Genomic DNA, 25027 nt, shown 5'->3' on the forward strand with positions numbered 1-25027 from the left:
TAATGGGGGGTCTCTCTGGAGGAGTCAGCTCTGGCTCCCGGACCAGCAGGAGCATGGCTGAGGATCTGGGGCTAAGCTTCCTTGGGGAAACAGCCAGCGTGGAAATGCTGCCCGAGGACCACAGCTGCAGGCCCAAGGACCGAGCCGGGCTGGCAGCCAGGATCAGCAGCGCCTGCTGGGTTTTCTCCTGTTGCCTGGTATCACTCCTTATCTTGGTAGGATTCATCACCTACCTGCTTGTTGGCCAGCTCCGAGCCCAAGAAGAGACCTGTTTGTTCCAGGTAAGCAAGGCTTTGAGCTGCCCTGGGGGGACCAGCGGACCCTCTATGGGTGTCTGCAAGCTACTGCAACCCTGCTGCCAGGACAGAGCTCCCTGGCCCATCACCCTCCTTTTCTTCCTTGCTTCAGCATGCAACGGAAATGCAAACGGTGAGGGGTGGAGAGGTCCAATTTGGTGTTTGTTCTCAATATTTCCAGGGAATGAACTGTCCCATTTTATTTTTATATGCGAAAAACCTCAAGCCACATATTTTTAGATAATTATAATCATAGGGTACTGATAAGTTGGGAATGTTCCTTTTCTTTAGAGAAAAAACTCTAAGTCGTATACCTAACACATGGTCATTTTAAAAAGTTGAAATCACAGATTAGAAAAAGAAGATAATTATCTTATTCCATAGAATTAACTATACTAAAATATTGATACTTTGGGATACATAATTTCACGTTTTAATAAGATGGGATTATTTTGAGTATCTTATTGTTGTCATTGAATTTATTGTTGATAAATTCATAGTAGCATCAGGGTATAGATGGCTATAGTAGATTTCTATATACGTATGTGCTATCATTTATTTAATCAACCCCTTTGCTTGGGTTTAGAACAATTCTTTTTCAATGTTCCAGAAGAAACTGCTTGCCAGGTTGTCTATCATTCAGGTCCTGCTGGGTATGGGGATCAGGGCAGTTGGGAGGAGCTTAGTAGAAATAGAGAGAGAGAGTCTAGGGAGAACAATGAGGGGATACAGGTGTCAAGGCAAAAACTTACAATTCTGAACTAAGATCAAAAACCTGAAAGTCTAAAGAAAGTGCTTTTTAAATAACACTCCTTTTTTAAAAAGCTCTTGCATAATCTGTGGATGACTGATTTAATTTCAGTCCAAAGTATTACACTCCATAGGAGAAGGCAGGCTTTTCGGTTGGTTTCACTGAAAACCTGGCTTCCAAGCAACGCTGGCCAACTTCAAAGCAGAGACACGAAGAGCAAGCAAGCCAGCCATGGTCAAAGCCTTACTCTCACTGGCCCATTGGGTGGGCAACCAGATAGTGTGTGATTCAAGCAGCAGCAGCCCAGGCCACATACTATCATCCAAAAAAGTAGGAATACTCAGGCCAGCTGCAAATGCTGTTTATGTTAGAGGAACATGGCAGGGCATGAAAAGTCAGTCTGGGACCCTAAGGCCACCATGGTTCTGTTTGCTGGGCAACCAAACTGCAGCATCCAATTGACGCTCTGGGACTCTGCCCATCTTTAGCCAGAAAGAGACAGTTGTTCTTGATGTGGCACTGAGTAACCCAGTAACCTGTATTCCCCTGTGTCCGGAGGTCAACGCTTCCTCTGCCCAAAGCAGTGTCTGACATCCCTCGTTGGCAGAAGCCAAAGAACACCTTTGTTGGTCTAGAAGACCATCAGGTAGAATGCCGTGGTCCAGAGGGGGCCAGCGACTCGCCCAGTCAGGTAGAGGGTTTGAGACGGGAGTTGTCGCTGGACAGGAAGTCTATAAGGGAAGGCTCTGAGTACCTGCCCTATTGTAGATACTCAAAGATGAAAAGGCTAAGACTGCTTCCGTCAGGGTTAAACCAGTCTCCCTGGAGAGTGGACGTGACAGGACATTTGGAGCTGTGGTTTGGCCAGGAGATGTAACTTCTTGGTCAGAAGAAAGACAAAGGGAATTGGGGGTGAGGCCGGGGCACATGCAGCAATGGGGGTCCTAGAAAGAAGAGAGTTTAAAGACAAATGTTTAAAAAACTGAAAATGGGCTCAAAGAAGAGTCTCTTGGTTGAGATGCAGAAAGATTAAAGGGAACCTCCAGAGCTAGAAGCACGCGGAGGATGGGCAACAGTGGAAGGCAGGTCACCGAACCTTGGCCTGGGGGGGCAAAAGGAGGGGGCTGACTCAGAGGAGCCCAAGGAGACCTCGTGAAGGAGGGGGCCTGCCTGGAGGAGATGCTGTCCGAGCGAAGGAAAGCCAGCAGTCTGCCAGGACAGCAGGGAGGGAAGGGGTGACGAGGGGAAACTCGGGCCCCTGCTCTGAGGGCAAATGTGCCCCGAGGTCAGCCTCGAAGGGCACTGGAAAGTCCAAGAACAGTGGATCCAAAGTGGTTAACAGATGATAACCAGCTCAGGGTAGGTAAAGCAGATGGGAATCAAGGAGGCAAAAGCAGGTCACTGAGCAGAGCTTGGCTGGGCATGGACATAACAGTGAAACATCACGGCTCTTAGAAACCTTTGTTTGATTCCCAGCTCGGCCGTCTCTGACCATGTGATAACAGGCACGTGGCTTCACTTCTTTGAGCCTGTTTCCTTTTCTACCGAAAGAGGGTACCAATATCCATACTTCGACAGCACTATCGAGGCATGTGCAGGAGGAGTTCGTACTTTGCCAATGGGGAGAACTATAGTCACACAGTTCATATGAAGTGATTGTCACTATGCCGGGCACCAGACAACTACCAAGAAGACTTGATCTTGGCCTTAGGGAGCTCCAAGTTTGATGCATGACAAGGAAATAGGCTGTGTGCTGTGGCATTCCAGATGTTCTGCTAGCCCAGTCTCAGGGGTAGAGGTGGCTCAGGGGAAGGCTTTGGAGGAAGGAAGGAAGCCAGTGGTGGCAAGAAGGCTAGACCTGAGGTTCAGGCCACAGACTCCATCACAGAGAAAAGCCCGCCAGACAGTGCAGACCTTTGGAGGTCACAAGCCTTTTGAGGTCATACAAGCTAAAGCTGCATAGCCCACCCCTGGCCCCTGCTCAGGGCTCCCCGTCCGCTGTACCAGGCTGCCCCTCACATTTCAAAGAGATAGCTCCAAGGTCACTGAGGAAACAATGGCCTCTCTGGTCTTCAAAAGATTGACATACATTTTAAAGAGAGGAGAACCTACTTCCAAGTTCTCCATTCCCACAATGCCCCGGGTCCACAACAATCGGCTCTAACGCAAGGAGAAATAAGAGAGGAGGGTGAGCAAGCCCAGCAGCAGAGGCTAAGCCCATGACAACAGTAATAGTGCCATGATATGAACTCCCATCTGTAGAGAGCTCACAGAGATGATCTCACGGGATGGTCACAGAAGCCCAGAAAAGCAGTGAGGGGGTGAGCAGTCACATTCTGTGGATGAGGAACTTGAAGCGAGAGAGTCTGTGTGAGCCCAAGGTCACGAAGCTGGGAGAGGACCAAGCTAAATGTCCGCACTGGCAAACCCAGGTTTCTTTTGGTTTCTACGTTGCCCCCCCACCCCGCCCTCTCTACCTACAGCAAGCTTTGTGATCGTGGAGAGGGCTTTCCATCCACCCCTTCTACAGATGATTGGGTGGATCCCCCATGTAAACCAAGAAACTGTAGAGACAAGCCCGGGTCTGATTCTCCACACAGGAGCCGAGAGGACTCTGTGAGAACTTACCCTGGGTTGTGTCCTGGCCCCGCCTCTGGGGCCTCTCCCTCCCCTCCCCTGCCCCCATCCCTGGCCCCCAGCCACCCCTTCCCTCTGCTCCCCAGCACGCCGAGTGTTCCTCTGTTCCCACCCTTTACTTGGCTGTTCCCTCTGCCAGCACAGCCCGAAGGGACTTCCTCTTTCCCTCCTTGGAACAACCACAGGAGATTAGCTTCCCTAAGAATCTTTTCTAACCTCACATAAAGAAAAGAGAATGGGTGCTTGAGAAGAGGAGGCTCAAAGGGGCTCAGAAGGGAGAGAGGGAGAAAAGCACACAACCCCCTGAGGTTCAGTTGGCCCATGTCACCCGCCTGATTGAAGCACTATGAGGAGTCCAGGTTTTCTCCATGAGGCTACCTGTGATATGAGTGCCCAGCATTGGGGCATTGATCCTTCTCCTTTCCCTACATAGAAAAGGACAGCTCTGCACAGATTTATGCCAGTGAAGAGATGAATGGAAATTCCCTTAGTCCCAAGGCCAGCAACAAGGACTCACAGACCAGATCTCACCCGTAAATAAAGTTTTATTGGAACACAGCCCCGCCCACTCACCTAGGCACTATCTGTGGCTGCTTCATGGCACAACAGCAGAGCTGGGTAATTGGGACAGAGACTCGATCACCTGCCAAGTTAATGTTTACTCCGTGGCCCTTTACAGGAAACATTTGCTGACCCTTGATCTAGCCCAATCTCCTTGTTTTACAGTTGAGGAAAATGAGGGTAAGAGATGAGAAGGAAAAGTTCAGGGTCACAGAGCAGGTCAGGGGAGGCAGAGCCAAACCTCAATTCTATTTCTACAGTCGCTCGGCCTCATTTAACCAGCAAACAGGACTGACTCCATTCTTGCCAGGTTCCTAGATCAGACGTGGGGAAAGCAACAGTAACCGTAGAATCTTACTTAGAACAACAATGGATCAGAAATTCAAATCCAGTTTGAATTCTAATCTAGCCACTTCTTAGCCATGCTACCTAACCTTTCTGAGCCTCAGCTTCTCCGTGCATGAAATAGGGATAATTAGAAATAAAGTACTTATAGTGTCTGGCAGGAATTAGTGGGGAATTAGTAAGTGGTAAGTAGGGACTTTCCCTGTTCATGGAAATTACATCATAGAAAACAGCTTCTCGACCTGGTCTGGAATTTGCCATCACGAGGCCAGAGAGCACGTTGGGGCGTTAGAGGACTTTTCTTGGTCTCTGATACTTGGGAGCTATCTCTGTGCCTCCTCTCTACCCTTGTCTGGCACCATCAACACACGCTCCAATCCATTTTTGACCCAGTGGCACTTGACCATGGCCTGGGCCTTCTTTAGGTCTTTTGTATCTTACATCATCCTCAGGATGGGTCCACAGGCCAGGTCCCCATCTTCTCCAGACACTGCTTCAGGTGTGACAGAAGGCTCCGCGCTGGCTCAGCCCCAAGCCTGCCACAGAATGGGAACCCTGCTGTGCACTGAATTGTCAGGGATACCATACTAGGCATTGCTGCCCAGCTTATACCTGTACACTATCTCTGTCTTTCCCTTCCAGGTCCTACTCCTAGAAACATCTGCATACACACTCTCCCCTCTGTTCTCCCTGGTTCCCTCCACTCTCCCTTTCACCCGTTCCTGAAAATCCCTGCAAGGCTCTTGGTTCTTATTCCCTAACTCACACACATGTCCGTGACACACCCTCCTCTCCTCACAGAACAGAACCCCTAGTGATGGCAGCTCAGGCTTCAGAGTGACACAGACTTGAGGGAAAGCCATGGCTTCCTCACATCACAGTCGTGACCTTACAATTATTTATTTATTTATTTATTTATTTATTTATTTATTTATTTATTTATTTATTTTTAGAGAGAGACAGACAGGAAGGGAGAGAGATGAGAAGCATCAACTCATAGTTACAGCACCTTGTTGTTCATTGATTGCTTCCTCATATGTGCTTTGACTGGGGGCTCCAGCCGAGCCAGTGACCCCTTGCTAAAGCCAGCAACGTTGGGCTCAAGCCAGCGACCATGGCATTATGTCTACAATCCCATGCTCAAGCTGGTGACCCTGCGCTCAAACTGGATGAGCCTGCACTCAAGCCAGTGACCTTGGGGTTTCAAACCTGGGTCCTCAGTATCCCAGGCCAATAAATGCTCTATCACAGGGGTTAGGAACCTATGGCTCGTGAGCCAGATGTGGCTCTTTTGATGGCTGCATCTGGCTCGCAGACAAATCTTTAATAAAAATAATGTTAAAAATATAAAACATTCTCATGTATTACAATCCATTCATTTCCTACCGCTCATGTTTATGGTTGCAGGTAGCTGGAGCCAATCATAGCTGCCCTCAGGGACAACACCAAATTTTTATTGGATAATGCATAACGTACATGGGTCATTGTATGGCTCTCATGGAATTACATTTTAAAATATGTGGCATTTGGCCCTGGCCGGTTGGCTCAGTGGTAGAGCATCAGCCTGGTGTGCAGGAGTCTCAGGTTCGATTCCCGGCCAGGGCACACAGGAGACGTGCCCATCTGCTTCTCCACACCTCCCCCTCTCCTTCCTCTCAGTCTCTCTCTTCCCCTCCTGCAGCCAAGGCTCCATTGGAGCAAAGTTGGCCCAGGTGCTGAGGATAGCTCTGTGGCCTCTGCCTCAGGCACTAGAATGGCTCTGGTTGTGACAAAGTGACGCCCCAGATGGGCAGAGCATCGCCCCCTGGTGGGTGTGCCGGGTGGATCCCGGTCGGGCGCATGTGGGAGTCTGTCTGACTGCCTCCCCGTTTCCAACTTCAGAAATATACCAAAAAAAAATATATATATATGTCGCGTTCATGGCTCTCTCAGCCAAAAAGGTTCCTGACCCCTGCTCTATCGATTGCGCCACTGCCTGGTCCAACACAATAATTTATTATGTACCAGAGCCCATTCTAAGCTTTTCAGAGTTAGGGTTTTGAGAAGAGCAAATGAGATCACATCATATCTAGAAAGTCCTTCATGTGGTGTCTAATACTGACACAGGTCTGCTATTACTACCATAGGCATCATCTCAGTCAGTCCCTGAAATCACACAGTGACGAAAGTTCCACTATTATCTCCATTTTAGAGATGATGAAACTGAGGCTTAGAAAAGTTAAGCTCTGTACCCAGTCATACAGTTACAGTGTGACATTGGAGTTCAAATCTGCCATACCTATTCCTTCTAAACACTATGCTGTTCTGCCTCTGGTCATATGCACAACGAATTACTCACCCCCTGAGGCAATCTGGAGGGTGTACCACTGATACCTGAGATGTGCCTGTCACATAGTAAGTGTTCAATAAGTGTTAGTCTCCTTCCTCCCCTGAGAGCACCTAACGGTATGTGGCACACAGAAGGCACTGATGAAGTGTTAGCTGAATGCAGAGGGATGGCAGGTGCCCGACCTCCCTAAGCCTGACACCCTCACACTCCCTGCCCATAAAACGGGAAGGCTGACCTGCTGTCTGCCCAGCACTGTGCTGAGAATTCTGCCAGGAGATACTCAAAAAGAGCTGTCATAAAGTAGCTGCTCAACAGACATTATTTCCCTCCCCCGCCTTGGGTGAGCCCTTTTATCTCACTCAAGCTGTGACCTGGGCTGCCAAGAGGGCAGCCATAATAATCCCCTTTCAGGGTTGTCTGGAAGAAACACACAGACAGTTGAGATAGAAGTGCTTTGCAAATTGCAAAATGCAGAGCACTCAGTTGTCCCCCGCCCCGGTGTAGCCTCAGGAAATCCTGGCACACCTGCCAGAGAAGCCCGACTCACTTTAAAGGTCAGGCTGTGGAAAGAGCAGAGAAAGCAGAGGCCGTGGAGGTGAGCTGGGCAAGGGCGGAGGAATGGAGGGCGGGTGCGCTGTGAGTGTGCATCCCAAACACACCTGTGGCCCCTAGCTGCAGATTCCAGGACCCATTTGTTCGCCTGTGAAAGTCAGCACAGGCATCAGTCAGTGCCGAGCAGGCTCACTGGACAGACCACAGGCAGCCCAGCTGCAGCAAGACCAGAGGTCATCCCTGGGCCGGGCTCTCTAGAGGCCCAGCAGCTGACAGCTGCAACTGGCTTAGGTGTTGAAATGCATGGGGGGAGGACATTCCATCCCCCAACCCCCTGGCGCTCTGAAAGGGCAGAGTCCAGGAGCAAACTGAGGGCCGAAAAAGCGTCCTGTCCGGAGAAGGAGGAAGCCTTCTCGAGCTCCTAAAGGGTCCCAACCTGCTACTGATCACAAAGAGACACAAGAATGGCTTTATTTATCAATAAAATGATGAAACAAAGCCCTACCAAAGCAACAACATATGCCCCGAGCATCTCTTGAGCTCAAACAAAGAAGGAAAATAAATTGCCTATCCACTTTATGTATGGTCGCTCCTAGCCATCACAACAGTCCCGGGATAAAGAATCCTTGTCTGCTTTATTGATGAGAAACAGTCCCACTGAGGTCAGGTGACATGCCAAAGTCAGACCACCAGGAAGAATAGAGCTGGGATTTCCACGTTTGCTCCACGGCAAACACTATATGTTTTGCTTTGCACCACTCTGAACATTGCCTGTGAATTAAAGAACTGTCTGGCGCAGTTCAGCAGACAATGAAATGAAAGGGCTTTGGAATAAAACATGTCTCGGTTAGATTTATCCTAAGCACAAACAGAGAGGAGCAAGAGGAAAAGACAAGGAGCCAAATGCCTGTGCCATTCTCCGAGAAGAGCCAGGAGGATAGCGCGTGCCATAAAACAATTAGGCCTTTGCCACTGTGGCTTTCATGAGGGCAAGTAGTAAATATCTCTTCCTGTTTATGAGTGCACTAGAGCATGACTACTGAACATGGGAGAAAGTCTGAATGAGCCATTAGTTAAAATACACTCCAGGGACTTTTGGGGGAAAATGACAAGAAGAACATCTCAAAAATCATCTTGCTTCAGGTTCAATCTTCCAACATGTGTGCCCGGCTAATGTTCATGTGGCCCCTGGGATGTGCCAGGGTCTGGACTTGGTCAAAAGGTCCAGGTCCCGGTCCCTCCATTTCCCCTGCGAGCTTTGGCTTATAAAGGCTCTAAAAAGGCAGCACGCCCCTTTGACAGGAGGCGCAGGGCTAGGAGGACGCACACAAACGCCCAGCACAGGACCTGGCCCCCGGCCAGCTAGGTAGCCGTCTCCTCCTTCCCTCCATCCTCCTTCTTTCCTGTTTGAAGGACTAGATAGAGTAATGCCAAAAGGGCCTGCAGGAATAGGTCATGGCTTGTTTGAGTCAGGGATCACCAATCAATATACCAAAAACAAACAAACAAATAAATAAATAAATTATATATATATATATATTTTTTTTTTAGAAGAAACAAAGAAAGAAAATAAAGTGAGTCCCCGACCTCTAGGAGCTAAGGGGCGAAAAGCCCCCCGTGCTTTGCTCGGTGCTCAGGCTCCTGAGTGCTGGGGGTGGCAGGCTTCCACCACTCCATGGCCGTGCGTGCCTGTGGGTGTACACACGGGCCTTTTCTGGCTCTGACTTCTGACCGAAACTCCCATCTTTTCACAAACATTTCTAAAGCTATGACTATGCTCCAAGCAGAGCTTGATAAAAAACGTGGGCAGGCCTCTGTCCTAAAAGATTTTGGCTACCCACCTCTATATAATTTAACAGTTTTTAATTTGAACAAAAACAGAACTTTGCATGCAGTCTAAAATAAAATGGTCTCCTTCCTAGTTCTTGGGATTACAAAACTGTGGCTGAAGTCCCTGAAGCTGAACCTTGCTCCATCCTCTGCTCTCTTTCCTGCTTGTCTTTCTGATGCTCGAGCCTCTGTGTATTTTGCCGACTGGGTAATCCAGCGGAGGGGCCAGGCACTGTTCGAGGCACTGGGAACATAGCGGTGAGCGAGACAGACAGACTAGGCCCTTGCCTGCACGCTGCTGGAATTCTACCAGAGAAAGAGAAGCCATAACACACGAATGAGTAATATCACTTCAGGGAGTAAAAGTGTTCCGGAGGGGAAATAAAATAGGGCCCTGGTTCTCAGCCTCTAGCTAGGAAGGCATTTAAGGGGAAATAGAGCACATTCTCTGGGGTGCTCTTCAATACTGTGTCTATTTAGCTTTGGAAGTCAACGTTGCACTGATTTTCAGGAGCTACTATCTCTTGGTGCCCCAGAATAACCCACGGGGATGAGTCAGGGTTAGATGACAGGGAACAGTTTATTGGCCTGGTGTTGCCAGAAACAGTCTGGAGGGCAGGCATTGAGCCAAGTCAAATACATAAAGTTTTTCCCCAATTAAACTGCTATTTCTTCCTTCCAAATCTCCTCTTCATTCGTTCCTGCTTCCTGTTGTAATAACCTTCCTTCCATGATGGAGTCATTATTAAGAGGAACAGAAATGGGAGGCTTCAGATGTTCTTGGGGAAAGAATCCCAGCTGATGTTCTTCTCGGGAAGTCTGGGAATGTTGTGTTCTTCACCACCTGCTAACTGGCACTACCACAGCCTCCAGATATTTAGTGACATTCTGAGGCCACTAAGATTCATCCACATCCATCCAAGGCGACGTTGAGCCAAAAAGAATGCTCCAAACTCTTAACTAGGTGTCTGCTTAGTCAAAAATAAGGAGGGTGTTCAAGAAGATTTCTTAGCAGAATGAATGAACCAGAGAAGGCCAGTCAGAGAAAGTACTGTTCCCTGCTTATGGGGATGCAACCAAGCTCTCCCCATCCTCTTTGTGAACCCCACCTCCAGTTTTCTGTCTTGCTAAAGGACCAATTCCTTATCAGCCTTGGCAACAGCAAGGAAGCCGGCTATGAAATAAGCTCATCCCTCAGCTGCTTCTCTACCTCCCAAGCCCATCAAAGTTAGTGATGCTGGACAAGTAGTCACATCAACTGGGTTTAGGTTTTCAAAGACCATTGTACTCATGACCTGATACTACATGTATGTAACATGTTCATCTGGCAACAAAAATCCTTGCAGATTCCCAACAGCTCCCAAGTACTGCTGGGCCTCCTTGCTCTTGCACAAGCTGGTGGCCTTGTCTGGAATGGTGATTACCTTTTATCACCTGGTTAATATGTGTGGGACCTGTAAGACCAGGTCAGGGGTAACTTCCCCTGATTCCCCCATCTCTGGGATTAAGGTGGTAAATTGGACTTCAAATGCCAAGGTAAGTGTCTCAATTAAGTGATGCTTTAGAAAAAGCCATCTGGTCTGACCAGGCAGTGGTGCAGTGGGTAGGGTGTCAGACTGGGACGCAGAGGACCCAGGTTCGAAACCCCGAGGTCGCCAGCTTGAGCGTAGGCTCATCTGGCTTGAGCGCAGGCTCACCAGCTTGAGCCTGAGGTCACTGGCTTGAACAAGAGGTCACTTGGTGTGCTGTAGCCCCCCCAGTCAAAGCAATCAATGAACAACTAAGGAGCTGCAACAAAGAACTGATGCTTCTCATCTCTCTCCCTTCCTGTCTGTCTGTCCTTATATGTCCCTCTCTCTGTCTCTCTCTCTCTCTCTCTCACACGCGCGCGCACACACACACACACACACACAAAAGCCATCTGAAAGCAGGCTAGGAGATGGGTTAGAGCAGGGGTCCCCAAACTTTTTACACAGGGGGCCAGTTCACTGTCCCTCAGACCATTGGAGGGCCAGACTATAAAAAAACTATGAACAAATCCTTATGCACACTGCACATATCTTATTTTAAAGTAAGAAAACAAAATGGGAACAAATACAATATTTAAAATAAAGAACAAGTAAATTTAAATCAACAAGCTGACCAGTATTTCAATGGGAACTATGCTCCTGTCACTGACCACCAATGAAAGAGGTGCCCCTTCCGGAAGTGCAGCAGGGGCCGGATAAATGGCCTCAGGGGGCCGCATGTGGCCTGCAGGCCGTAGTTTGGGGACCCCTGGGTTAGAGGAAAGGAGAGCCAGATGCCAGAGGGACCTGCCAGGAGGTTCCTGGAAGAATCCAGGTGGGTAGCATGCTGAGGCCTGGAGGGCATTCACAAACAAGAAAAACTGCAGAACAGAAATGACAGCTTGGGTTTGTGGAAGAAGAAAGAAGCACATTTTGCGCCTGGTAACTGAGGGGAAGCAGTAGAGGTGCCATTAACAGAACTAGGAAGCAGAGAAAAGGGACCTGGAGAGACCGCGAAGTCAGTCTGTTAATCCAAGACAAGATCTTTGTCCTCAAGAGGACTTCCAGCAGAGGCTAGGGCATGTGACTTGAGAGTAAAGAGCCTGACAGTCCGGGTTCTAATGAAATCACTGTTCACAGAACTGTTTACAGACACTGTTTATAGACGCAGAAATGGCGCGGCTACACACATATAAATGGAGGGACATCCACGCACACAGCACCAGGCCACAGACACGTGTGCCTACACACCTGCGAAAGCACCCCTTCCCACCGAGGAGGCTGTCTTCCCTCATCCTCACACAGACACACGGCTCCTCGTTCATGAATATACATTGACACACCCATTCGGGTTTGAAGATGTAAAACCGATCAAAGGCCCATGGTGATGTGAGGGTTACTGTTGGGGGTAGGCAGGAGGACTGAGCAATCTCGAGAACCAAATCAGAAGACTCTGGGCTGAGTCGGTCATATCAGAGAAGGTTCTTTGGAAGCACTTTAAAGTATTAGCTGGTGATTGTTTTTCCCTAAGCAAAGAGCGGAGTTTTGCTCCTGACCTGTCTATCTTGACGTGGGGCGCGGGGGGGGGGGGGGGGGGGGGGGGCTTCTGTTTCCGTGCCTTCTTTGCGCTAACTCATACATTTTCTTTTCTTTTTTCTTTTTTCCTAATTTGTGTTAAATTTATTGGGATGACATTGATTAATAAAATTATATGTTTCAAGTGCACAGGTCTATAATATATCCTCTGTCTATTGCATTGTGTGCTCACCACCCCAAGTCAGGTCATCTTCCATCAGCATCTATCCCCCTCTACCCTCTTCTGCCTCCCGGGAGCCTCCTTCCCCTCTGCTGATCACCATACTGTTGTCTGTGTCTAGGAGTTTTGTTTCTGGAGGGTTTTGCTTAATCCCATCACCTGTTTCGCCCAGCTCCCCAACTCCACCCCCCCCCTCTGATGTCTCTCAGTCTGTTCTCTGTATTGATGAGTCTGTTTCTATTCTGTTAGTTTATGTTATTCATCTGAGTTGCTCCTCATCTCGAACCTGGGAGTTACCCAGAACCATTTTACAAATGAGGACACCGAAGCTCAGAGGAGAAGAGTGTCTTGCTCAAGATTATACTCTTACTAAATGGTGGAATTATGATTCAAGGCCAAGTCTGACTGCCTCCAAAGCGATTAATCGCCCATTGCCATGTGGTATCCAAAATGGCTCACCAACTAGCACTGCAATGAGGAAAAAGTCTTCAGACATAAGGCAACAAGAAAGAATTGCAGAGACTGAGAAAAAGGAGAATATAGTGATTTTTTTTCTGTATTATTTTTTAAAAAATAGTTCCAATTTTTAAATTGTGGTGGAACAAGAAAGGGAGAAAGGGGGAGGAGGAGGGGGAGGGGGAGAGAGAAAAAGAGAAAGAGGGAGAGAGAGAGAGAGAGAGAGAGAGACATCAACTCATTGTTTCACTTAGTTGTTCCATTTAGTTGTGTGCTCATTGATTGCTCCTCCTATGTGCCCAGCCCTGCAACCTCTGGTGGGCTGCACAGACCCTTGATCCACTTAGCTACCTGGCCAGGGCCAGCAGCATCTTAATCATACCTATGCTTTGGACAGCTGTGTGGATGTTGGGGTAAAAAGGATTACAGATGGTCTGAACTATAACTTTCTTTTCCAACAGACTTCAAAAGGACAGGAATTTGGACCTTCACATCAGCGAGCTTGTAAGTATGCTCATATTTAATGTCTTCTCTTGCAGGGAACAGGAACATGTCTAGTAGTTCTGGTGTGCAGAAGGATCAGAGGGATGCAAAGCTAGAAGGGAAGTGAGGGGCCTCCCCAGCACTAAGAAGGCCAAATGGTTCGGGGCCAAGTGCAGGGGCTGTGGATCAACGGCCTTTGTGCAAATAATTTCACCAGCCTTTGTCTCATTTTACTCAACTATAAAAATATTTGTTATGATAGTACTTACCTCCCAGGGTTTGCGTAGATTAAATTAGTTAATTCTTTTTTTTTTTCTTTTTTTTTTTTCTTTTTTTTTTTTTTTTTTCATTTTTCTGAAGCTGGAAACAGGGAGAGACAGTCAGACAGACTCCCGCATGCGCCCGACTGGGATCCACCCGGCACGCCCACCGGGGTGACGCTCTGCCCACCAGGGGGCGATGCTCTGCCCATCCTGGGCGTCGCCATGTTGCGACCAGAGCCACTCTAGCGCCAGAGGCAGAGGCCACAGAGCCATCCCCAGCGCCCGGGCCATCTTTTGCTCCAATGGAGCCTTGGCTGCAGGAGGGGAAGAGAGAGACAGAGAGGAAAGCGCGGCGGAGGGGTGGAGAAGCAAATGGGCGCTTCTCCTGTGTGCCCTGGCTGGGAATCAAACCCGGGTCCTCCGCATGCTAGGCCGATGCTCTACCGCTGAGCCAACCGGCCAGGGCTAAATTAGTTAATTCTTATAAAGGTATTAGAATAATGCCTACCACATCAAAAGAATACAATGATTTCTTTTCCTTTTTATCATCAACATCATCTTGATCACTGCAGTTAGGATACACTTGTTCAATATAATCATGTCTAAAAACCGAAAGGAAATTCTGAGGTCTTCTGGAGAACTGATAGGGAAACAGAGGACCGGAAAAGGAAAAGACCTGTCAGGGTCATAGAGCTACGGAGGGGTTCCCACCCCATTCTGTTAGGCCATCCCAGTACCTCAGGGGAGATGGTTAAAGGGACAGTGAAGAAAGCAAAAGACCAACTAGCTCCCAAAGAAGCAGTAGGAGGGAAGGAGAGGCAAGATGAGCTTTACTGAGCACCCACCATATGCCAAGAATCATTCTGAACACTCTATCCATGGTAGGAATCAATGTACCCATTCAAGAGATGAGAAAACAGAGTCTGAGACAGGTTAATTTGTCTAAAGTCATGGAGCCAAGATACACTTGTGTTTAAAACTTTCTCTTGAGTGAGCCTTGTTCCTGCCAAAAAAAAAATGAAAATAAAATAAACAAGCAAGCAAAAATACACAAAGTGAGTAACTAGACCAAGACCAAGCTGGAAAAGAGGAATATTTCTCGCCAGTTGCAGGCACCGTGAAGTTACCCAAATGCTGTCTTCACTCCAATCACCCTCTGGCTCATAGAAAGCATGTTTCTCCTTTTCTTACAGATACACCTCCTAGAGCTGGTGGAGACAAGCCAAGGGCACACCTGACAGGTAATTCTTCCTGGTGCGCTTCCGGGAGACCACGGGGCATGGGCCTGAGATTGCTTTCAGCGTGTTTGCCAAAATTCATTCTAGCAGCTTCAAACTAGAAACCGCAGCCCTTAGTAAACAGACTCCTCCTCTCCGACGAGGGTTTTCAGAAGTCTTTTTATCAGGAAGGATCCAAAGGCTCATGTCTCTGGGGCATTTTCTTTCAGATTCTATCAGCCCTCTTCCTTTCTCTACTGTTTCTCTCTATCATTCACGCAGTCATTCAGAAATGGCTTTCCTCAAACTCTGAGATTCATGTAATAGTGAATCTGATCAGAGATAAACAATCCCCTGAGTTGCCAATTTTCAAGTCCATCTGTGCCCAATTCAAAATAAAGTATTGGACATTTACATTCAGGTAGGTATTTCCAAAGATTTTGCATTGATAGGAATAGAGTAAGGAAAATATAATATCACCAGTTGGCCAGCTCCCCAAGTCTAGTGTCAAAATTCCTGGCATCTCATTGCTGGAGTTGTATAGACCTCTAAGGCTCAAGGGAAAAAGGCAAAACAGTGCAAAAAGATGTTAAAACCCTATTGGAAAATGAGTTAAAAAGCAAGCACACCCTCCTGACCTATAAAAATAATTTCAACCCACAGGGGGATTTGGGTCCAAGAGTTTTGTCTTAACATTTGTTCAAGAGGAAGCTATTTGTGAAGAGTCCTCAAGGGAATTAGGACCAGGGTGGTGCCAAATCACCATCACTTACCACTCACTTATAAAGAATGGGTGAGATTGAAAAGGCTAGGCAGGAAACCCTTAAAAACTGAGTATAGAGAGGCTACTCCTCTTCCTACTGAATGGGGGAGTAGAAATTGGTGTGGGAATTGAGGTTCTATTGAATTCCTAATATGTATCAGACACTGTGGTAGGCATTGTACATCTATGACTTATTTCATCTGCATGTTACCCAATAGATGGGGAAACTGAGGCTTGGGTAACTAAATTCACTTATCCTAAAGGACATAAGTAAGGAGAGCTGAGCATCGAGCTAGACTATCAGACCTGCACTGCTTCTGTTATCACACAGTTCCTACCCAAACTCCTTCTTCCTGCTATGTGACATGGCTAATTGCAGACTAATTTGCCAGAACTTATTTATCTAAAGACTTAAATGATTGTTGGTTCTTTTATCATCTGGGAGGAATTTTTTTCATTTTTAATCTATTGCATCACCAACAAAGAAGGAGCGGTGACTATCATGAGTGACTAATAAAAATGCCTTTCACAGATTTTACAAAGAAGCAAAAGAACTCTCTAGAGGCCACCAAGTGTGGGGCCCAGGGAGGACCACACACATTCAAGCATTTTTTTCACAATTGCAAAGAAAACCGTAGGCTAGTCAGCTATAAAAAAGATGCTTTAAAAAAATCTAGGAACCAGGATTTTGGTCAACCACCAGATGTGAAGGTTGCTATACACTTCTTTAAACCTAAAGCGGTCCCTCGTCTACCACAGGGGTTAGGTTTCAGAACCCCACTGCGATAGGTGAAAATCTGCAAAGTAGTGACCTTATATTTATTTTATTATTTATATATAAGGTCTATTGGAAAGTTCTGTTTGTTTCTATCACAAATTTCAACACGTAAGCACGTTTATTTGGCGCATGTGTGCCTCTCTATTTTTATCACTTAATGTATACATACTGATGTAGCAAATTAACTAAAATAAAGTTGATTCACGTTAGTCTTATGTGTGAAGCGATAGTGTACCCATGGCTACTGATAAAGTTCATTTACGCCACTGTGTTGTATATGAATTTCAACAAGGAAGAAATGCTACAGAAGCATGTAGAAATTTATTGAAAGTGTTTGGTGAAGGTACAGTTTCTGATAGGACATGCAGAAGATGGTTTGAAAAATTCAAAACAGGTGATTTTGACCTTTCTGATAAGCCACGTTCTGGGTGACCATCTTTGATCGATGAGGATGTTGTTAAGACCATGTTGGAGCAAGATCCTTTTCTGACAACATTGGAGATCGCAGAAAGGCTTAATTCAGCTCAGCAAACCATTTCGGACCATATTCAAAGGATAGGATTGGTGTGGAAATATATTATTTAATAAAGTTTATTGACGGTAAGAAAAATTTGTATTTTGTTTTATTCCAAAAACGGCCAGAACTTTCCGGTAGACCTTATATATTTTAAGGCTTTATAAACCTTCCCCACACTCTCATAAACCTTTCCCACACTGTTATTAACTTCTCCCACACTTATTTTGCTTATTTTACTGCAAAAATAATTAAAATAATAAATATATTAAAAATACCTATAGGCCCTGGCTGGTTGGCTCAGCGGTAGAGCATTGGCCCTGCATGTGGAAGTTCCAGTCAGGGCACATAGGAGAAGCAGCCATCTACTTCTCCACCTTTTCCCTTCTCCTTCCTCTCTATCTCTCTCTTCCTCTCCTACAGCCAAGGCTCCATTGGAGCAAAGTTGGCTTAGGCGCTGAGGACGGCTCCATGGCCTCTGCCTCAGGCGCTAGAATGGCTCTGGTCGCAATGGAGCAATGCCCTAGATGGGCTGAGCATCGCCTCCTGGTGGACATGCTGGGTAGATCCCAGTCAGGCACATGCGGGAGTCTATCTTACTGCCTCCCTGCTTCTAACTTTGGTGGAAAAAATACAAAAAAAAAAACAACAAAAAAAACCCCTATATATCGTAAAATCTCACAATATAGCAAAAAATCCGTGATAAAAAATTAAATATATGCAATGTTAAAATCTGCAATACAGTGAGACCTCAAAAAGTGAATCGCGATATGGTGAGGGACAACTGTACTCCCAAAACTGAGGCCGACAGGACACAGTGGTGATTACTATGGATTTCAAAAGCAGTGCTAGGAAATTAAAATGTGTTTTTATTTTCCCTAAACAGTATTAGTTTATTGCAAATTATCTTACTTGAAATATGGTTTGCTTCTCTTCATTTTTTTTCTATAGATATACTTCATGAAAACATTCACTCATATGTTCTACATAATGTATATGTGTAAATAATGCAAACATAAGAACATATAAGCTCTGGCCTAAGTGGAACAACAAATGAATGCTTCTCTCTCTCTCTCTCTCCCCCTGCCTCTGTCCCTTTAAAATCAATCAAGTTTTTTAAAAGTACATATAAAAATGTATAAAATGAAATCGGTTTCTTTTTTAATTTGTCCAAATGAAAGATGCTAGTTTATTTGGGGAAAGACATAATACATACATATTGAGTAATGCTATATCCAGCCATCATGATAAAAATGTCCATGTCTCTTTCTGTGACTTGATCTTCAGAACACAACGATGAGGAAGCTTTATCTGCAGTTCCCAGACAAAAATTGAGATTCAGAGAAGAGAAGGATCAACATGGTTATTAACAACCTAGAGTTGTAGAGTCAGGATAGGAATGGAGTCCAAGCGGCCCAGAGCCCTGGTCCCTTCCACCCTGCAAGTTAACTATGTACACTGGCTTATATTTTGGCCCTGCCGATGTCAGAGAAGCACTTCAAAAGCGTTCTGGGTCTCTGTGTCCAATATTCACCCTGCATGTGGATTTTGTATTAATTACTACCTAAGTTTCATGTGGCTTTGGGCCCCCGTGTTAAAACAGGGTGATAGGAAACATTTGATGCTCTCTAAAATGTCCTCTCTTTGTAGCAGAGCATGTCTGAAACAAAAAGCTAATAAAAGTGAATGTCATTTAGAGAATATTCCCAATAGCTAAGGATTTATATATACCATCTCTCTACATTCTTTCCAGAGGTATTACTAACTCTCTTTCCCCCTTTTATTTTAAGGGAAGGTGATGTCATATAAAAAACAAATCCTGACATAAAAGAGAGAGAATTTATGCAAAAGCATTATTGCAGGGTAGGGATGTTAGGGAGGGAAGGGACCACTGCAATCAGGAGATCCTCCGACCAGAAAGTCTGCAAGTTTTTCCAGAGTTAGGCTGAAAGGGCTTTTCTTTCACAGAGAGAAGTAAACAAAGCTAGACAGAACCGGGTGTAGGGAAGAAGGAAGAAAGGTTGGCATGCTCGGAGCAAACGACCTACATATTATATATAATACTATCTCAGGCTGAGGGTGGGCCCCAGTTGGGAGAGCTGGAGGAAGGAGAGGAGCTTAATCCAAGTTCTGATGCATCAGTGGGGCATACAACAGTTCAGCTAATCATTTAGGAGGCAACAAATAGGATTTTGGAGGGTCTTGTGTCTGGCTTTGTTATATAGGTATACAAAGGGAGAAGCATCCATCAATCTTATCTAGGAAGTCATTGGGGGAAGAGTGATTTTTTGCAGTACACTGATTTCCCAAACCAAAAGAGTGAGATTTCTAAAACTTCACTGGTTTCCAGGATCACAGGACTCAGGTAAAATTTAATATCATCAGGTATGAAAACTCAGGCTCAGGAAGGCAAAGTAATTTGCCCCAGGTCACCAGCCTCAGATGCTACTCTCCAAACACATGTCCACGCATGTATCCTCCACTCATTCCTCCCCAAGCAGCTTGTTAGCTGTTGGTTTTATTTCAATCACTTTACTCTTTAAAAATAACATGAGACACTTTTTGAAAAATCCACAGGTTCTTCAACACCAACAAATTAAACCTCTTTCATGTCTTTGCAGTTGTGAGACAAACGCCCACACCGCCGTTAATAAATCAGTTCCCAACTCTGGATTGGGAACATGAACTTGGCTTGGCCTTCACCAAGAACCGGATGAACTATACCAATAAATTCCTGGTGATCCCAGAGGCAGGAGACTACTTTGTTTACTCCCAGATCACATTCCGAGGTCCCATATCCAAGTGTGGTGAAGTCAGCCAAGGAAACCGACTGAGCAAGCCTGATGCCATCATCGTGGTCATTACCAAGGTAACGGACAGCTACCCCGAGCCCACCCAACTTCTAATGGGGACCAAGACAGTGTGTGAAATAGGCAGCAACTGGTTCCAACCCATTTATCTAGGGGCCATGTTCTTCTTGCAAGAAGGAGACAAGCTGACGGTAAACGTCAGTGACATCTCTTTGGTGGATTACACAAAAGAAGATAAAACCTTCTTTGGAGCCTTCTTGCTATAGGGGCAAGGCAAGTGGCATTGTGGAAAGGTCCTCTCCTCTTAATTCCTTTTTTGTTTTTCATTCATATGTAATTATAGCCAGGGATTTTCTTGGAGAACTCCACAGAGACAGTGACTTAGCTATGAAATTTAGGGCCCAGAAGTTCACACTTTATGTGCCTTACTGATGAGAATACTAATTGGAAAAAGGCAGAAGAAAGCAGATGTATTATCATGACTGCTTGGAAGAGTGGTGAGTTTCTACACATTAGAACACCAGTCACCAAATAAATGGATGATCTACTTGAAACATTTCCATACCATCCTACTGCATATTTGTCACCAGTGGGCTCAGTTGTTGTTCAATTAGATTATAAAGCATCTGCTTCAGTTCAAGAGCCTTGAATAAAATCCAGAGCCCTTGAGAACAGTGTTAAATCTTCCCAAGGAGAAATCCTTAATCAGTTTTCCCAAATACTAATTCCATGCCTTGCCTAAAAGAATGAAAGAAGCTGGTGGTCTTCATGAATTTTTTTTTAAAAGAAATTGGTTTCCATAATGCTATCTCTGGCACATGAGAAGAACTACCTTTCCCTTTATTGTGTACACAAGCATCAAAACAGGCAAGTGTGAGTTCCACCTACATATCAAAAATACAACAATAGTATTTATTCAACACAGTGTCCTTGAGCGCCTATCACATTCTGGGTGTTACTTTTACCCAGAAGACACTAGGAAGAACAAGCCAGACTCTCTACTCAAAACTTATGTGAATATCACTGGATGGCTCCTGGTCAAATGTGTCTCAGCATGCTCCAAGAACTAACTCCAAGTCCTAAAATAATATCATCTGACAAGTGTGACTGCCAGCTGATTAGGTCACTCAAGAAACCTGAAGACAGATTTCTAGCTAACTAGATCAACTACCACAGACTTGATTAATGCCAGGAGGCATGGACCTATTCTCTGGGGAAGGGGGAAGGGGTGGGTAATATCATTCATCAACATATCTGGAGAACTTAACCTAGATCTGCTTTGAATTTTGATTCCCAACTTCATATGCAGAGTGTCATGTGGGTATTTTGCTCTTAAAATACTCAAACGGATTTAAATATGGGATTAGGTAATCAGCTCAGCCAAGACTTCTTCCCTGGAGGAGCAGGTGGACATTGAGGAAGTCCCTCCTGAGTGTCAATGGGTTTATATCCTCTAACATATCATTTTCCTGTATTAATATGTCAGGGGTGGGAGGGGCATTTCTGCTCTCTGAGCCTCTGCTGACTTGTCTGTAAAGCAAGAATCCATCAATTTGTTTCCCAGGATCAAATGAGTTCATGGAGATGAACCACATTAATCTTGAGTGCTCTGTGAAGTCCAAGAGCATGTCAGTATGACATGGGCGCGACCTTCAGCACTTCAGACTCTATTATAAATGCTCCCTATTGTTGGAGACCTCACGATGTGCCTGAAAGCAAACTTGACATCAAAATCACTCTTCCCCTTAATGCCAGGAGTCTACAGAGACAGAGGTGCACAATGGACCTCCTGACTACAATGATTAGTATAGCAGTACTTGATCAATATTTGTTGAATTATAATGAAATAAAAATTAATTTCCAGTCTCTCAGTTGGTTGGTTAAGTAAGGCTCTAAAGCCATCAGCTTCTCCAAACAGTCAGCACAGGGCTCAGTGGGAGCACAGAGAAGGGCGTGGCCCCTCCACCTGGTTCAGAAGACTCTTCACCAAGGAAGTGAGTTCTGAAAGAAGGTGGGTGGACGACAGATGGCCTCAGGGAAAGGGCATCTCAGAGGGAGGAATTACCCTTTCCTTAAAGCAGAAAGGAAAGGTTTCTGAGTAACTACAAAACCAGCTCCATCAAAGAATGTTTCCTTGCCCGACTCCTAGAACAATATTAGATCACGAATGTTTTATCAATGACTGTAGATCAGAACTGGCTTTATGATCAGAACTAACACCTCATTAAGAAAATAAAATGCTCTGACCACATCTGCATGACAGAGCGCTAAGCCATGTGGGGTGTCGGAAGGATCTGTGTGGGAGGGGCCAGAGTGTCGTGCTCATCTTCTCCACTTAAAGGAACCCTTGCGCCCAGGGCCTTCAAACCTGCCCACTGTTCCCTGGGCATCTGGTGGATTTGGAAGTTTGTACAAGAAATTGGAATTTCCTACTATCCTAAAAGACTGGAGACTTTGGACAGATACTATCATGTATTTATTTTGCTCCCATTATAAGCATGTTTATTGAAGAATATATTACACTCAAGTTTCCACAGCTGCATCTGTTTAATGCTTCGTGATATCATCATTTTCTGTTCAGAAAGGCCCAGCCGAACATTTCTAGTAGGACTCAAGTGCTAGGCATTATTCCCACGACCGATATCTGTGCCTCAGTTTTTCAAATGAAGCGGGAGAATGCTTTTTAAGACCACGTGGAGTAAGGGGGATTGCAGTCAAAGGTTCAGAAGGGAAACAGAGACATGCTTATGAGCTTTAGAAAATAGCTAATTTAGGAAAAAAAGTGCTTTGCTGGTTCAATGTCTTTCAAAAGGCTGAATTCAAATCAATTCCACAAACATTTACTGAGTACCTACTCATCCGGGAGACACAAAGATAAATTATCTTCGTCTCAGATGTGTTCATTTCACTGCTCCACGCCCCCATTATCTGAAGACCCTTTCATTTATTTTTGTTGTATTAGCTAATTAATTAGCTAACTTTAGGCACATGGATATTTTCTCATTAGGAAAATGGGTGCCGTTTGGTGAAGGATGATCATTAACAAAATGATTTATGTTTACTCTAAGTGATTTTTTAAATAGCTACCCAAAGACAGTGTTCCATAAATAAAAGGGGAGAACTTACTGTTTTCTATAATGGAATCCATTATTAAGGCAAATGTGGAAAGAAGTTATTATCTGCTGGACTCAAGTTTGGCTAACAACACCTTGAAAATCTTAGAGCTTTCTGGGTGACCCAGAGGTACTTGTATCCTTCAGCACAAACAGGAACCAGGATCACAATGCACGGGGTCACTAGCATTTCGACCCTAGCATGGTTTAGATGTATTTGATAGAACAGAATTGCTTAAACTACTAAAATTTCTAAAAAAAAAAGTGTACCTTTTTTTTAAACTAAGCTTCAGTAGAATATAAAAAGGTACACTTTTCACATTCTGAAAAGTGTCCGGTTCAGTTGAATAACAAGGCATGCCGAAGCCCTTGGCTCCACTTCAATCTAAACTGTCTCACCCCAGAGGAAATTCCAATAACTGCTCTGGGTTATAAAAGTTCAACGAGCTCACTGGGCACGTGGCATGCCCGTTGCCAACATTCTTTAGTAAGGTATTTTCCAAGTCCTCTCCCAGTCGTGTTTCCATAATTGTGACATCGGGGACTAATCCTTCAGGACGCAGTGGTTTATATTCCACACCTTGCAAAACACATGCAGAACGCTCTTGTCTTGAGATTTCTTGTTCTCTTTAGGGCCCACAGCCCTGAAAGTGTTTTTGCCATTTTTAGCAGAATTTTTAAAGTATGTATCACTACACCGGATAGTAACAGCTATTACATCATAATGGCAGTTGGGCCTGCAGAGAATTCAGTGGACTGTTAACCCCTGAATCCCTTTGCTCCAGTGGTGACAGAGTGTGGGTCAGAGCAGTCACATCTGTGCCCTGCTCCATTCGGCAACCATATTTACAACTTCCCGAGCTCTGGGACATGTTGGCCCCCACCCCCTTATATCGCCCCATTTTAAGAAGAAAATACCATGCCGGCCCAGACAGAAGTTACTTGTCAGGGCCACACAAGGAGTTAAGGGCAGATGTAGAGCTAGAATATTATCTTCCTGAATTATAATCCTAAAACCATTCAATTATTCATTTTAATAGCTGGGGGAGAAATTGGAGGAGGCTACCAGAAGTTTTATCAAATACTTATGGGATAATATGGAAAGATAAAGGAGATTTCTTCCACGAGTCCCTGGAGGAAGGAGCTAGGATTGATGAGGTACAGTTACAGCAGCTCCATTTCTGAAATGACATCTGAGGTCTTTCCCAAATCTGTGATTATGCCCTTGTCTAACTGCTGTGTGTTCTGTTTGATCATTGAGAACCTGAGAGGCCTCATCCAGAGTTCTGTGGCTTCCGGCCTAGAAGTAGATGCCATTTCCCACTTGTTCAGAGAGTAGCCAACAGGAAGAAACTCTGAGATCTTGGCCAATAGAGAACTTCATGGAATTTTAGATCTGATGCAATCTGTCGAGTTTATCTGCTCCAAGTTTACATCATTTGAAGGATGAAGAAACCCAGGCTCAGAAAGTTGATACAAATAGCCCAATGCCAGACAGTAGCTAGTAGCAGTGTTGAGATGAGAATTCATATCTCCCGACAGCAAGCCTTGCTTGCAGTCTTTCCAGTTCATCCATGAATCAGTTGTTATTTATTTATTTATTGTTCGAATATCAGTCACATGACACATTACCTAGAGGCTGGAGAACCAAGACCAGAGGGAACACCATGACAGGCCAGGCCCACTCTCATGGTGCATCTATTCAGAAGGAAGGAGACACCCCGTTTCAAGTAAATCAAGGAGCTGAACTTAACCAAATGATTTTATTCTTAAAGTCATTAAAATATGTCACTCTCCCCTCTTTTGTTCCAGGGGTGTAGAGATTAAACAAACGTAAGTGTTTATGTGGTTTTAGTGATAAGCCCCATGTGCTTTCATTGACTTTATGTTTTATGTTAAAACGTCAGAATCCCAAAGTAAATTGCATATTGTATATTGTTGGATATGTACTTCACTGGTACGCAGCCCACGTCTTGGGGCACCATTGTGTCGATTCCAACCTCTGTGAATGAAATGTTGTATGTGTTGATGTATTTAATGGATGTAACTTAATAAATTGGCAGTC

At 45.3% G+C, this 25027-nt stretch overlaps 1 protein-coding gene across 1 annotated transcript; it reads left to right on the forward strand.

Annotated features, from left to right (window-relative positions):
- On the forward strand, positions 1–25027 carry TNFSF15 (TNF superfamily member 15). Its single transcript, XM_066367330.1, has 4 exons — positions 1–281; positions 13483–13525; positions 14961–15008; positions 19661–25027. Exons 1-4 carry the CDS (start codon positions 3–5, stop codon positions 20113–20115), a joined length of 825 nt encoding a protein of 274 aa, XP_066223427.1. The 5' UTR covers positions 1–2; the 3' UTR covers positions 20116–25027.

The sequence above is a fragment of the Saccopteryx leptura genome, chromosome 2 (assembly GCF_036850995.1).
Source record: "Saccopteryx leptura isolate mSacLep1 chromosome 2, mSacLep1_pri_phased_curated, whole genome shotgun sequence".
In the NCBI taxonomy this organism is placed as follows: Eukaryota; Metazoa; Chordata; class Mammalia; order Chiroptera; family Emballonuridae; genus Saccopteryx; species Saccopteryx leptura.

Bases quoted from the DNA above. Each gene is read 5' to 3' on its own strand.
- TNFSF15 (XM_066367330.1), top strand. From the start codon at position 3: ATGGGGGGTCTCTCTGGAGGAGTCAGCTCTGGCTCCCGGACCAGCAGG. The intron at 282-13,482 runs GTAAGCAAGGCT...CTTTTCCAACAG, and splicing joins AAGAGACCTGTTTGTTCCAG to ACTTCAAAAGGACAGGAATT. The intron at 13,526-14,960 runs GTAAGTATGCTC...CTTTTCTTACAG, and splicing joins ACCTTCACATCAGCGAGCTT to ATACACCTCCTAGAGCTGGT.